Source organism: Rhinopithecus bieti, unplaced genomic scaffold (assembly GCF_001698545.2).
Source record: "Rhinopithecus bieti isolate Rb0 unplaced genomic scaffold, ASM169854v2 scaffold_15813, whole genome shotgun sequence".
NCBI lineage: Eukaryota > Metazoa > Chordata > Mammalia > Primates > Cercopithecidae > Rhinopithecus > Rhinopithecus bieti.
This window is the reverse complement of record NW_016809040.1, coordinates 2,961,790-2,974,197: the sequence shown is the minus strand read 5'-3', so window position 1 is coordinate 2,974,197 and position 12,408 is coordinate 2,961,790. Positions and strand designations below refer to the sequence as shown.

Sequence of the window (12,408 nt, the reverse complement as noted above, 5' to 3'; positions counted from 1 at the left end):
GTTTACTCAGAACCCTGCAAATCAATCCTGCTCACTCTTAATTTTCCAGTATTGTTCCTGAGATTGTTTCACCAGAAAACTTCTCCCCCTTATCCACTTCGCCTAACAATTTCTACCCATCCCAGTCCTCCTGCATTCATTGCTTCCAGGAATCTGGCACTTAGGACACCCTTGTCCTTACATTGTTCATGCATGCATATTTCGTCTTCAATAAAACATTCAGTTGCTCAAGGGCAGGGACCCCATAGAGTCTCAATATGCTAAAGGCCTGGTGTTGCTTAATAAATTAGATTCTGACGGGTCCTCTGCAGGGAGGGAAGCAAAGAGCAAATTACCTTACCGGCTGGGAGTGCAGAAGCCAACCCTTTGAGACTGTGTAAACAAGATGGCCCCGAGACGATACAGTAGCAGGCATTCAAGCAAGAAAAACTCAAATATTGTTCCCAATAATGCCTGACTAATGCAAAATACCAAGTAAGGGCTAGTCAGTCCTGATAGCCTGCAGAGCCCCAGGGTAAAACTAACCCTGACGGGCGCTGGCCCACGGTTGTCCCCCTGCTAGGGCTCTGGACTCGCCCTTTCTCCTCGAAGGCCAACGAGTTGCCCCTGCGCGCCGAGGCCCCGCCCCGCGGCCCGCCGATTGGCTCCAGCCGCCCCGGCGCCAAGACTCAATTCCACCCCAAGCGCCCAGGCCACGCCCCCTGTCAAGCGCCCTGGAAACTTTGTGAGTTTGGGGATTGTTGTGTCCAATAACCGGACTCAGAAGGGACTTCCCTGCTCGACTGGCTCTCGGTTTCTCTGCTCACCTCTGGATAAATTACGGGGTCTCCCGCGCCGCGCATGGCGCCTCCCGTCCTTCTCGAGCGTCCCTTTCCTTCCCGGCGCTTTCCTGGGTTGCTTCTGGCGGCCCTGGTGTTGCGGGTGTCCTTCTCCGGTAGGACCTGGGGGCGGGTTCGCGCCTCCGCGGCGAGGCTGGAGCTCTGCTCAGTCAGTCGGGCAGGAGGCGCGGGGCGGGACTCACGGCATGTCGTGCGGGCTTGGGATGGAGAGAGAGGCCAGGGTTCTCCGAGGGGTGCAGTGCTCAGATCCCGGGGATATGTGACGGGGAATGCGGGAACCACGCAGAGTCCGAGGTGAAGCTTGTTTGGTGGCGTGGTGTGCGCGGCCCGCATTTACGCAGGATCTGGTTGCGTCCCCAAAACAAGCGTGAATCGTGTTTTCGTGATTGAGCCCAGTCAGCAAGGGGAACGCGGACTGGGCGCCCCAGGTGGGGGCTTGCTCTGGAGTGCACAGGTGCGTGGGAGTGTTGCTAGGGCCCGTGCTGTGCCCGTGGTGAGAGTTTGCCCTGTGTTCCCTTGGTGCCTTGGTGAGTGGGGTGTTCATTAGGGCTTGGACAGTACCCGCGGTAAGGGTTGCAGTGCGTCTGCTGTGCCCCATGTGCTGGACTGGGCTGGGCGAGAGGGGCCTGGCCAGGTGTTGCTGGGAGCGTGCTATGCGCAAGTGGCCTGTGTGCAGAGTTCACTGTGGGCAAGACAGCTAGCTCACTGTTTGCTTTGAATGGAGTGAGCGCGGACTCTGGGGCTGGGGAGGGCATACTGGGTGAGAGCAGGCTCTCAGTGCCTGGGGTTAGAGAGGTGGTAAGGGCGCGCCATGCTTTTTGTGCCTTCTGTGAACAGACTCCGTGTTGCCTGAGATCGTATTGGTCTTGGATTTTAAGTGGCTGCTTATTTTGGGGGGTGGGTGGGTCATCGAGTCATCTTTCTGTTCCTAACCAATATAGACAGCATCTGATTCCATTACCTAATGGCGTTTTGACATTGTTTTCCTTCTTTTCATTACTTAGAATCATATTTGAGAGATGTGGAGCAACCTAAAAAACACTGGTAGCCAAACCTAGTGAGAAATTAGTATCCTAACAAAGGAAGGCAAATAATGCTAACCTGTTTTTCCCCCACAGCTCATAAAGTAAAGCTTAAGGCCTATCCCACTGTTTTGTATTTCATTGAATGGAATCAATACTTTTAAAAATGCATGCTAGGCCAGGCACAGTGGCTCACGCCTGTGATCCCCGCACTTTGGGAGGCCCAGGCTGGGTGATTGCTTAAGCCCAGGAGTTCAAGATCAGCCTGGACAACATGTCAAAACCCCATGTCTACAAAAAATACAAAAGTTAGTTGGGCATGGTGGTGTATGCCTATGGTTCCAACTACTCAGGAGGCTGAGGTGGGAGGATCGCTTGAGCCCAGGAGGTGAAGGCTGCAGTGAGCTGTGATCATGCCACTGCACTCCAGCCTGGATGACAGAGTGAGACACTGTCTCAAAAAAAAAAAAAAAAAAAAAGTCAAAAAATACAGGCTTAAATACATGCTTATTGTGCAAAATGAACAAAATAAAAGGCTGTTTTTAATATTTTGGTATATTTCCTTCTGACTTTATTGTGCTTCATGTGTGTCTATGTCCAAATTATATTTAGGATTCTATTCCATGTACAGTTTGTACGTTGCATTTCTTTTCTTAGGAACATTCATTCAATGAATATGGGTCTTGTATGTCTGCTGCTATTACTCTGGTTTGCAATAACAAACCATTCCTATTTTCTTGATCCTTTTTTCACTATTTGTTTACACACACGTACATGCAGGAAGATAAGCAGGGACTTTGTTTTGCTCATTGTTAAGTGCTCAGTGCCTGGAACACAGTAGGCAATCAATAGATATTTGCTAAAATGTATTGGGAGCGGCAGACATTAACTGAAACATAATAGTAACAAATATACTAGGAACCAAGGGAAGTGCTCTGGAGGAAAGCAGTATAATTTTCTGACAGCATTAACAAATGACTGGAGGGAGGGAAGGCTTTTCTTCTCATCAAACAAACAAAACTCTGCCACCTTGGGGCCTCTGTGCTTGCTGTTTCCTCAGCCCTGGAACATTCTCCCCCTGACCTGCTGCATAAAAGGGCTCTTTCTTCTGCAAACTCAGCTAGAATGTTACCGCTTCAGAGACCTTCTTGGAACCCCCCAACTCAGGTTGAACACATACAACCCGGTTCAAATCCCTCTTGTAATGACCTTTTTAAAGTGATCTTTTCTGTGCTGTGTCTTTCCCCATTAGAATGCAGAAATTTTCTCTGTCTTCTCACATTTGTGGTTCCAAAAGCCCCATTTGTTTGCCTCTGTATGAACACTAACTCAGTATCCATATAGACATCTGTTAAATACCAGAAAATTAAATATACTATTCGGCTGGGGCTGAGAGCCTAGGAAAAAGTTCCTCCTGCCTCCAAGAGGAAGGTTCTTTAAAGAGCTATGCTCAGGATGGTCTTTCTGTAGTACTTAAAAAGCTAGGGCAGGGGCAGCTGAGGGCTAGGAAGGATCTGTCTCCCCTGTTTGTGTTGACTCTGCAGGGCTTCCAGTATTTCAGTCTTGCATCTCACCGATCATTAAAACGTTCATTTTGAAGAAGGGTGATGGGATTAGGGAGCAGTGGTGATAAGAAGAAAATGAAAGGACTTTTTTTTTTAAAAAAAAAAAGGTTAATGTTTAGAATAGGCTTAGTACTAGAAGTACACCCTGGGCATCATAAAGAGAGCCCACCTCTACAGAATATTAAAAACAAAGTATTAGCCAGGAGTGGTGTTGCACGCCTGTGGTCCCAGCTACTTGGGAGGCTGAAGGGGGTGAGGGGGGAGGATCACTGGAGCCCTCATGGTCAAGGCTGCAGTGAGCCCTAATCCTACCGCTGCACTCCAGCTTGGGTGACAGAGTGAGACCCCATCACACACACACACACACACACACACACACACACACACACACACAAAACTAGAAGTTGAAGAAGATAATGAAAGCAATTTGAAATAGAGGAACATAGAATTATAAAATGAATAGGGTGCAACATGGACGATAACAAAACTAAAAATGAAGAGAAGGAGAAACAAGGTTAAGTTTGAGGTTGATAGGGTTAAATCCAGAAATGAAACCTAGAGAAAGTAAAAATGAGAACTCACGATGCTAGGCAGAGAGAATACATGAATTAAAATAAACATTCAATTTTTCAAACAACTCAGTCTCACAAGGAGAACGTTTTGTAAGCAGACAGTGCTGTGCATGGGAGACCTGCCCTCTCAAAGGTAGTTACCAAATGGTTTGAGATAGCTGAAGGAAACATGTATCAAATTTCAGGCCAGTCTCATTCATTCCTCCAGTAGAGGAGCTGCTTTTTTGGACAAACCCCCCAATCTCCTGTTGTGTGTGGTCTCTTCTGCCTATTTCAGGTGCTTTCCTTATTTCCAATGAAAGAAGCCAAGATCAATAAGTTCTTATTGCTTCTTAGTTTCCTTACTCGGCATACTACCTTGCAAAAAGAGCAGTCTGTATCTGGTCACCTGCCAGGATACCAGAAGACTGGGAGATAGGCAGCACAAGAAATGGCCTAATCTTCTTTCTCCACTGTGCTGTAGAATGATTATTTTCAATATGAAATTGGTTGCAATATATTCTTCACATTGTTTTGTGTTTGACAGCAGTGGACTTTGAGTACCAATTTTTTTGTGAATAGCTACTATGAGTGACATATTGTGCTGGGTGTTGTGGCCACATGGATGAATGAAGTCGGCCATGTTAACTATTAAACGCAAAAGCATGTGATAATTACCTGAGAGATCCATGCAGGGGAGAGTCCAGGGGAAGGTGACTGATCACAACTTCCCAGGGAGAGGTAGAAAATGCTTCCTGGAGGAGATGATGGGTGGACTAAGGAAGATAAGAGTTGAGCAGGAGTTGTAGCTACCAGCCAGGGAGGAAGCATATTCAGAGCAGAGGGAGCAAGGTGCAAGGTGAGCAAAGGCACCAAGATGTGACACTGCTGGACTGCCAAGCTACTCAGTGTGGCAGAGCAGGGCAAAGGAGGCAAGAACGAAGGGAGAGGATTAGATCACAGGGTGAGCAACTCTGAAAAGCAACAAGTTTGTCAGGAATAAACAATCACCATCATCAATTCAGACTTTGATATTATTCCTTGTCCTTTTAGGGCAGCTTGAGCCCTTTTGTTTGACTTAGCACAACATGACTCCAAACTAGGGTTGTTTTAATTTCCCCAGACACAGCAGCAGACAATTTCTTGAGGGCCTAATTGCAGATAGAGCTTGTTGGTGTCAGTATGTGGGAGCTCCAGATGAATGGCCATAGTGAGAAGCAGTTTGGTAGTGGTTCAGCAGTGTGGCCTGGGAACCTAGCTAACTGGCCTGCCTCCTGGGTCTGCCACCTACCTGGAATGTATTCTTGGGTTCTGATTGTGATGGAATTTAAAAGTCTCTAAGCTATGTTAGGAAGCCTTAGACATTATCCTGAGGTCATTAGAGAACCATTGAAAGGTATCTGTCTTGGAAAAGCCTTGATTACTGTGTCATATAAATATTGCTCTGGTATCAATGTGAAAAATGAGTTGAATGAAAGGTGGCAAGATAGGTATGGAGACCTACTTGGTTATGTCATGGTAATTCGGATAAGAAATGATAGTGGCTTGAATGAAAAGTAAAGGATACAACTACACAGAATAAATGGGCATTTCCGCTGTGGAAACATAACTTGTTTGGGGTGTGTGTATGTGTGTGTTGAATCAAAAGTGGCTCTTGGGCCTCCCTGTGTTTTTTGAGATAGACACATTCCAAGTAGAGCTGTGTGGGGAGGAAATTGAATATGTAGTTTTGGCACCCCAGCTAGAGATCTGGGATAGAGAGATATCCAGCTGGGAGGCAGCTGGTTATCAGTGGTAATGAAGTCATAGAAGTGTATATATTCTCCCAGTGGGGACCTGCAGAATGGAATCACAGGAAGTCCTCCAACAGACTGATCAGGGATATTACCTTGAAACGAGCCAGAGGACAAGCTGAAAACCAGGGTGGTTTGCTCTCCTAAAAGCCAAGGAGAGAGAACTCTTCAGGCAGAAGAGAGTGAGGGCAGAGTGATCAGTGGCTTTCATGTTATCAAGAGGGTAACTAAAACTATTGAGAGAGCGACTGTTAGGAGGAATTTAACAAGGAGGAGGCCTTTTAATGACTCGGAAAGTAGTTGAAGTGATTTTTGTAGACCTAGAAATGAGTGGGAAGTGAGAAATAAAATTGAAATAGGTAGATGTCAGAGTCTATGTTTTGTGGAAGCAAAAAAGGTTTTAAATAGATTGGATAGTGGGAGAAGGAGCAAGATGGTCAGGTTTCATTGCCGTTTCAATTGTAGTCAGATACCATGCATTTCTGGTAATATCAATCTGGGCAGGGCTGTGGGTATGCATGTACATTAATTTTTTGCAAGCAAGTGTGAATGTACAGAAATTGAACAGTTCAGTGGATCCAGTATAGTTTTTTTTGTTTTTTTTTTTTTTTTTTTTTTGTAAAAGAGTCTCTTCTTGTTGCCCCGGCGGGGGGGGAGCAGGGAAATCTCGGCTCACTGGAACACCTCCACCACCTGGGTTCAAGCAACTCTCCTGCCTCTGCCTCCTGAGTAGCTGGGACTACAGGCATGTGCCACCACACCTGGCTAATTTTTTGTATTTTTAGTAGAGATGGGGTTTCACTGTGTTAGCCGGGATGGTCTGTATCTCCTGACCTCATGATCTGCCCGCCTCAGCCTCCCAAACTGCTGGGATTACAAGTGTGAGCCACCGCGCCCGGCCCAGTGTAGATAATTCATTTTACTAAAACTCATCTGGAACTTTGGGGAAATTTCTGACTACTCCTATCTTATGATATAATGGCATCTACTGTTGAAGTATAGCATTGTAGCTTAAAATTAATTATAATATAAAATATCTAGAAAAAAATAAGTCAAGATACTCTTTCTCTGGAGGTAGGCATGTTTAGTTTGAAAATTTCCATAGGAAGGAAATTCAGTCTTCTGAAAACGTATTGCCAATAAGTGCATTGCAGGACATGATATATAAATAAAATATTGGACAGTGTATATATGGAGAATTNTTTTTGAGACAGAGTCTCGTTCTGCTGCCCAGGCTGGAGTGCAGCAGTGCAATCTCGGCTCACTGGAACACCTCCACCACCTGGGTTCAAGCAACTCTCCTGCCTCTGCCTCCTGAGTAGCTGGGACTACAGGCATGTGCCACCACACCTGGCTAATTTTTTGTATTTTAGTAGAGATGGGGTTTCACTGTGTTAGCCGGGATGGTCTGTATCTCCTGACCTCATGATCTGCCCGCCTCAGCCTCCCAAACTGCTGGGATTACAAGTGTGAGCCACCGCGCCCGGCCCAGTGTAGATAATTCATTTTACTAAAACTCATCTGGAACTTTGGGGAAATTTCTGACTACTCCTATCTTATGATATAATGGCATCTACTGTTGAAGTATAGCATTGTAGCTTAAAATTAATTATAATATAAAATATCTAGAAAAAAATAAGTCAAGATACTCTTTCTCTGGAGGTAGGCATGTTTAGTTTGAAAATTTCCATAGGAAGGAAATTCAGTCTTCTGAAAACGTATTGCCAATAAGTGCATTGCAGGACATGATATATAAATAAAATATTGGACAGTGTATATATGGAGAATTTTAGAATTTAGAATATGATATGAAATGAAAGTAAGATTTCACTTGGTTGGAGCTTTCTTGACCAGTCTGTCAACCTGAGGTAGGACCAATATCAGGGAGTAAGAAAAAAATGCTCCTTGGAGATCAAAATAGATCTATCTACTTTGGTTCTTCCCCTATAGAAGAGGCCTTTGCATTCTGTTGGCCCTTTAGGCTTTTACTTGATGTCTCCATCATCTTACTTTACAAGCCCACAGATAATTTGAGGAAGATGAGTTTCCACAATAGAAATGATAGGGAGAAAAAAAAACTACAAAAAACAGAAGTAAAAAATTCTAGAAGCATAGCAATATAGTAGCTTTATTATAGGGACATGCTGGATAAACAATCCAACAGCTACCTCAAGGAGCTTCTGAGGGAATGCATGACGCAATGATCAGTGAGGCAAGATCAAATTGTGTTTGATGTTCAAGAAAGGAAAAACAATTCATGTAAGTCTATCCAAAGTAGTAAATTTTTTATATTTAAGTAGTGTGTATTCACTTGTCAGATGCTCAGTTCACTTATCTGAAACCTATGAAATAAAGTCTTATATTTTAGAATATTTGAGTTCATATTTATTTTGATCTATGAAATCCACTATGTTTCTTTTACCATAACATTTCTTGAGCACCCACATACCATAACATTTCTTGAGCACCCACAAGGTGGGTAGAGTATAGTAGAAAAAGAAGAACATGGTCCTTGACCCCCAGGAACTTGCCTTTTAAGAGAAGACAGCCTAAAGTGACAAGCTATTGTTAGTGTTTTAAACTATGGAAGAACAACCTGAGCAGAGTGCTCTATACTGTAGAAAACTTCTTAGAGGAGAAGTTACTTTTGAAATGAATTTTTAAAAATGTGGGGAAAGATCCATCCATATATATTTAAAGACCAAAGTCATTAATGCTGTCTCCTCAGTTTACTGTCAAATGTTTATTCCCAAAGAAACCAAAAGCTAATAGGATGTTACTTAAAACATGCAAGTCCCATTTCCTCCACTACTACTAGTACTCAGGTAAAAGCATGGAACAATCATTTAAAATCTTGCCAAGGGCCTTTCTATTTTTTCTGTACTACCTGCTGCCAGACCACAGTCCATGGCTGATTAAAGTGCTATCAGTACTTCATCTTCATGTTCCTATTCTCTTATCCCTAGATGCCTGTGAGAAGCCACCAACATTTGAAGCTATGGAACTTGTTGGTAAACCAAAACCCTATTATGAGATTGGGGAACAAGTGTAAAAAAAGACAGTTCTACGTACCTCCTCTTGCCACCCATACTATTTGTGATCGGAATCACACATGGCTACCTGTCTCAGATGAACCCTGTTATAGTAAATAAACTAGTCTCTTTTTTTGTTTTCTGCTTGCTCGAGAGATTTGCACACATTTTAGGGTACATATCCACTATGGAGATGATTATTTTTTTCTTGTGAAATGAGGTTTAAGATAGCAATGCATTTTTGCAGACTTTGAGAAATTGAAATCTCCAAGAAATCTTTTTCTTGGCAATAGATTGCCTGGGTGAACATGAAACTGAAATTTGCCCTTAAAATAGGTAAATAAAGAAAATAATATACCCGTGCATTCAAAACAGCAATGCAGAATTTTGATTTTGATTCGGGTCTATTTAGAAACTGGATTGAAAATCTCAGAATTATTTTCTTTTAGGAAAAACATGTCCATATATAGGGGATCCTTTGCCTGGCCAAGCAGTCCTTGCAAATGGTACTTATGAGCTTGGTTATCAAATACACTTTATTTGTAAAGAAGGGTAAGTAAGTTGCTCCTTAGAGGAAATAAGGAAAATGTTAGCAATTTTATTTTCGTTTTGCTTCTTTTCTTAAGCGTTCATATTAACTTTATTTAATTTTGCTTTCTATGTGACAAGTTATACTTCTAGTCAAACAACTCTTGGATGTTTTATGGAGACAGCAAAGACATAGAGTAAATAGAAACTGATATTGAAGGAAAGCGTAACTACCTGGTATTTCTGACAATAAGTCTGTTGTAAGCATTAAGAATGTAGCAATCATGTGAATTTATCCTTCACAAGTGCGTGTCCCCTGTTTAAATCTGCCAACTCTTAGAGTTAAAGTAGGGAATCACAGAAATGAGAAATAGAATTGCCAACTACAGATACGCTTGTCTCTGTAAGGTGTTACCAGACCAAAACTGACCTGGTTAGCCTTTACCATCATGTTGAACAAAATCTCTCAGTTGAAAAACCTTATTTTTGAGACTGTTAGAATGTGAAGCATCTCAAGAACATGCACTGAGCACTCGGCCTTTGTTCTGTAGGGCTTTTAAAGTCACAGATATTGGGGATACTGGACATTTAAGTGAAATGTGCATTTAGAGAGTAAATGTAATTTTCCATAGATTTTCTGTTGCTATAACACAATACTTGAGACTAGATAATTTACAAAGAAAAGAAATTTATTTAACCCATATTTCCAGAGGCTGGGAAGTTCAAGGACATGGCAGTAGTGTCTGGCAAGGGCTTTCATGCTGCATCATAACATGTTGGGAAGTGAAAGGGAAATTTAGCACATGCAAAAAAGACAAAGCACAAGGGAGGGGCTCTCGCTTTATAATAACCTGCTTTTGTGGTAACGAATCCAAGCCTACAAGAATAAGAACTCATTCCCTCAAAAATTAATGAACACTCTCTAGAAAGGCATTATCCCTCTTAAAGACCTAATCATTTCTTAAAGGCCCCACCACCTCTCACTGCTGTTACACTGGCAATTAAATTTCAATAGGAGTTTTGGTAGAGACCACCCAGATTCAAACAATAGCAATACTACACTATAACATATAAACAAAGTGAGTCTTGGAGGAAAAGTGCACTGTGACCACGTAAGGCAGTTTCACTAATAGTTTTTAAAATTTGGTCAAGTGGAAATATTGGAATATTCAGTCAATAGTTATATAGAGCTTGCTAGGCACTATAAGGGATACCAAAAGTTTAAGACATAGACCTTCCTAAAAGAAGTTCTAACCTTATTGAGAAACAATATATACTGAGAGCTATCAAACCAAAATACTGAATGAGAAATACCAAATAATAGAATTGATCATGATAATTACACTGAGCGTCTAGAAGGAAAAGAGATTCCTATGAATTTAAATCAGAGAAGATTTCACTGAGTATAGGGGTATACTCAATGAAAGTATTCCTATACTCAATCAGCTACTCCTAGAAAGACATTTTGTTTTAAATAATAATAATAGGAGCTAAAACTCATGTAGCACTAACTATGTGCCAAATGCTAACTTATCTAATCCCCTAAACAACCCCGTGAGCTATGTACTGTTATCCCCTTTTAATCAATTAGGTAACTGAGTGAAGGAACTTTAAGTGATTTACCCAAGCTCAAGAAACTAGTAAGTTGGGAAGCAGAGACTCTAATCCAGACATTCCAGCTCTAGGGCCTGTTCTCTCTACATAGTCCTTGTCCTTACTGAGCAGATTCATGTGAGCAAAGGCACAGAAATGAATGTGTAATGTGATTGCAGGAGACTGCAAAGAAGCCGGGTGGAAAGATATATTTGCTCTCGGCCAATATATGCTCAAATAGATAAACTCTATTTGATTAAATTGCAGATTTATTTAGCACTTTCATTATATAGTATGTTGTTTAAGAAACCACCCCCCGAACTACTGCAGTATGGAAAAGAAACCACATAAAAAGTTCCTTCATTATTATGTGTGTCTTATTAATTACTATACAAAACAGTAACACTTTCTTTTCTCATTTAGTTATTACTTAAGTGGCAAAGAAATTCTATATTGTGAACTTAAAGGATCAGTAGCAGTTTGGAGCAGTAAGTCCCCAAAATGTGAAAGTAAGTAAATTCTTTTTTTTTTTTTTTTAATTCAGACCAGTAGTCCTCAAAGATTTTTGCCTCAGGGAACCTTTTATGCTTTAAGATTAATAAAGATCCCAAAGAGCTTTCTTTTATGTGGGTTATATCAATTGGTATATATCATATTGGAATTCAAATGGAAAGATTTTTTAAATAATTATTGATTCTTTTGTTTTGTTTTGTTTTGTTTTTCCTAAGACAGGGTCCCAGTACGTTTCCTAGGCTGGAGCGCAGCGGCACAATCTCAGCTCACTGCAACCTCAGCCTCCCGAGTAGCTGGGACTACAGGCATGTGCCGCCACACCCAGTTTTTTGTAACTTCTGTAGAGACGGGATTTTGTCATGTTGCCCAGACTGGTCTTGAACTCCCGTGCTCAAGTAATCTGCTCCTATGGGCCTCCCAAAGTGCTGGGATTACAAATGTGAGCCACCCCACCGGCCTGATTAATTTGTAAGAATAGACGCAATACAAATTAACATATATAATTTTTTTGTGAAAAATAACAATTTTCCAAAACAAAATAAAATTAGAATAGCAGCTTTGTTCACATTTTTTGCACATCTCTTCAACATCTGACTTAAAGGAAGACTTGGATTTGGGCTGTTGCGTAATCACACAATATGTAGACTTTGGAAAAAAATCACTATACACTTCTGCCCAGCGCGGTGGCTCACGCCTGTAATCCTAGCACTTTGGGAGGCCAAGGCGGGCGGATCATGAGGTCAGGATATCCAGACCATCCTGGCTAACACTGTGAAATGCCGTCTCTACTAAAAATGCAAAAAATTAGCTGGGCGTGGTGGTGGGCGCCTGTAGTCCCAGCTACTCCAGAGACTGAGGCAGGAGAATGGCGTGAACCCCAGTGGCGGAGCTTGCAGTGAGCTGAGATCGCACCAATGCACCCCAGCCTGGGCAACAGAGCGAGATTCCGTCTCAAAAAAAAAAAAAAAAAAA

General features: G+C 42.2%; 1 protein-coding gene across 1 annotated transcript in view; it reads left to right on the top strand.

The window, feature by feature from the left end:
• Nucleotides 1–717: 717 nt before the first annotated feature.
• LOC108539535 (complement component receptor 1-like protein) overlaps nucleotides 718–12,408 on the top strand; it is a 95,618-nt gene continuing 83,927 nt past the window's right edge. Inside the window, exon 1 of the mRNA XM_017888292.1 lies at nucleotides 718–934. Within this exon, the coding sequence (XP_017743781.1) occupies nucleotides 841–934 (94 nt within the window). The 5' untranslated portion in view covers nucleotides 718–840. The remainder of the gene's footprint in view (nucleotides 935–12,408) is intronic.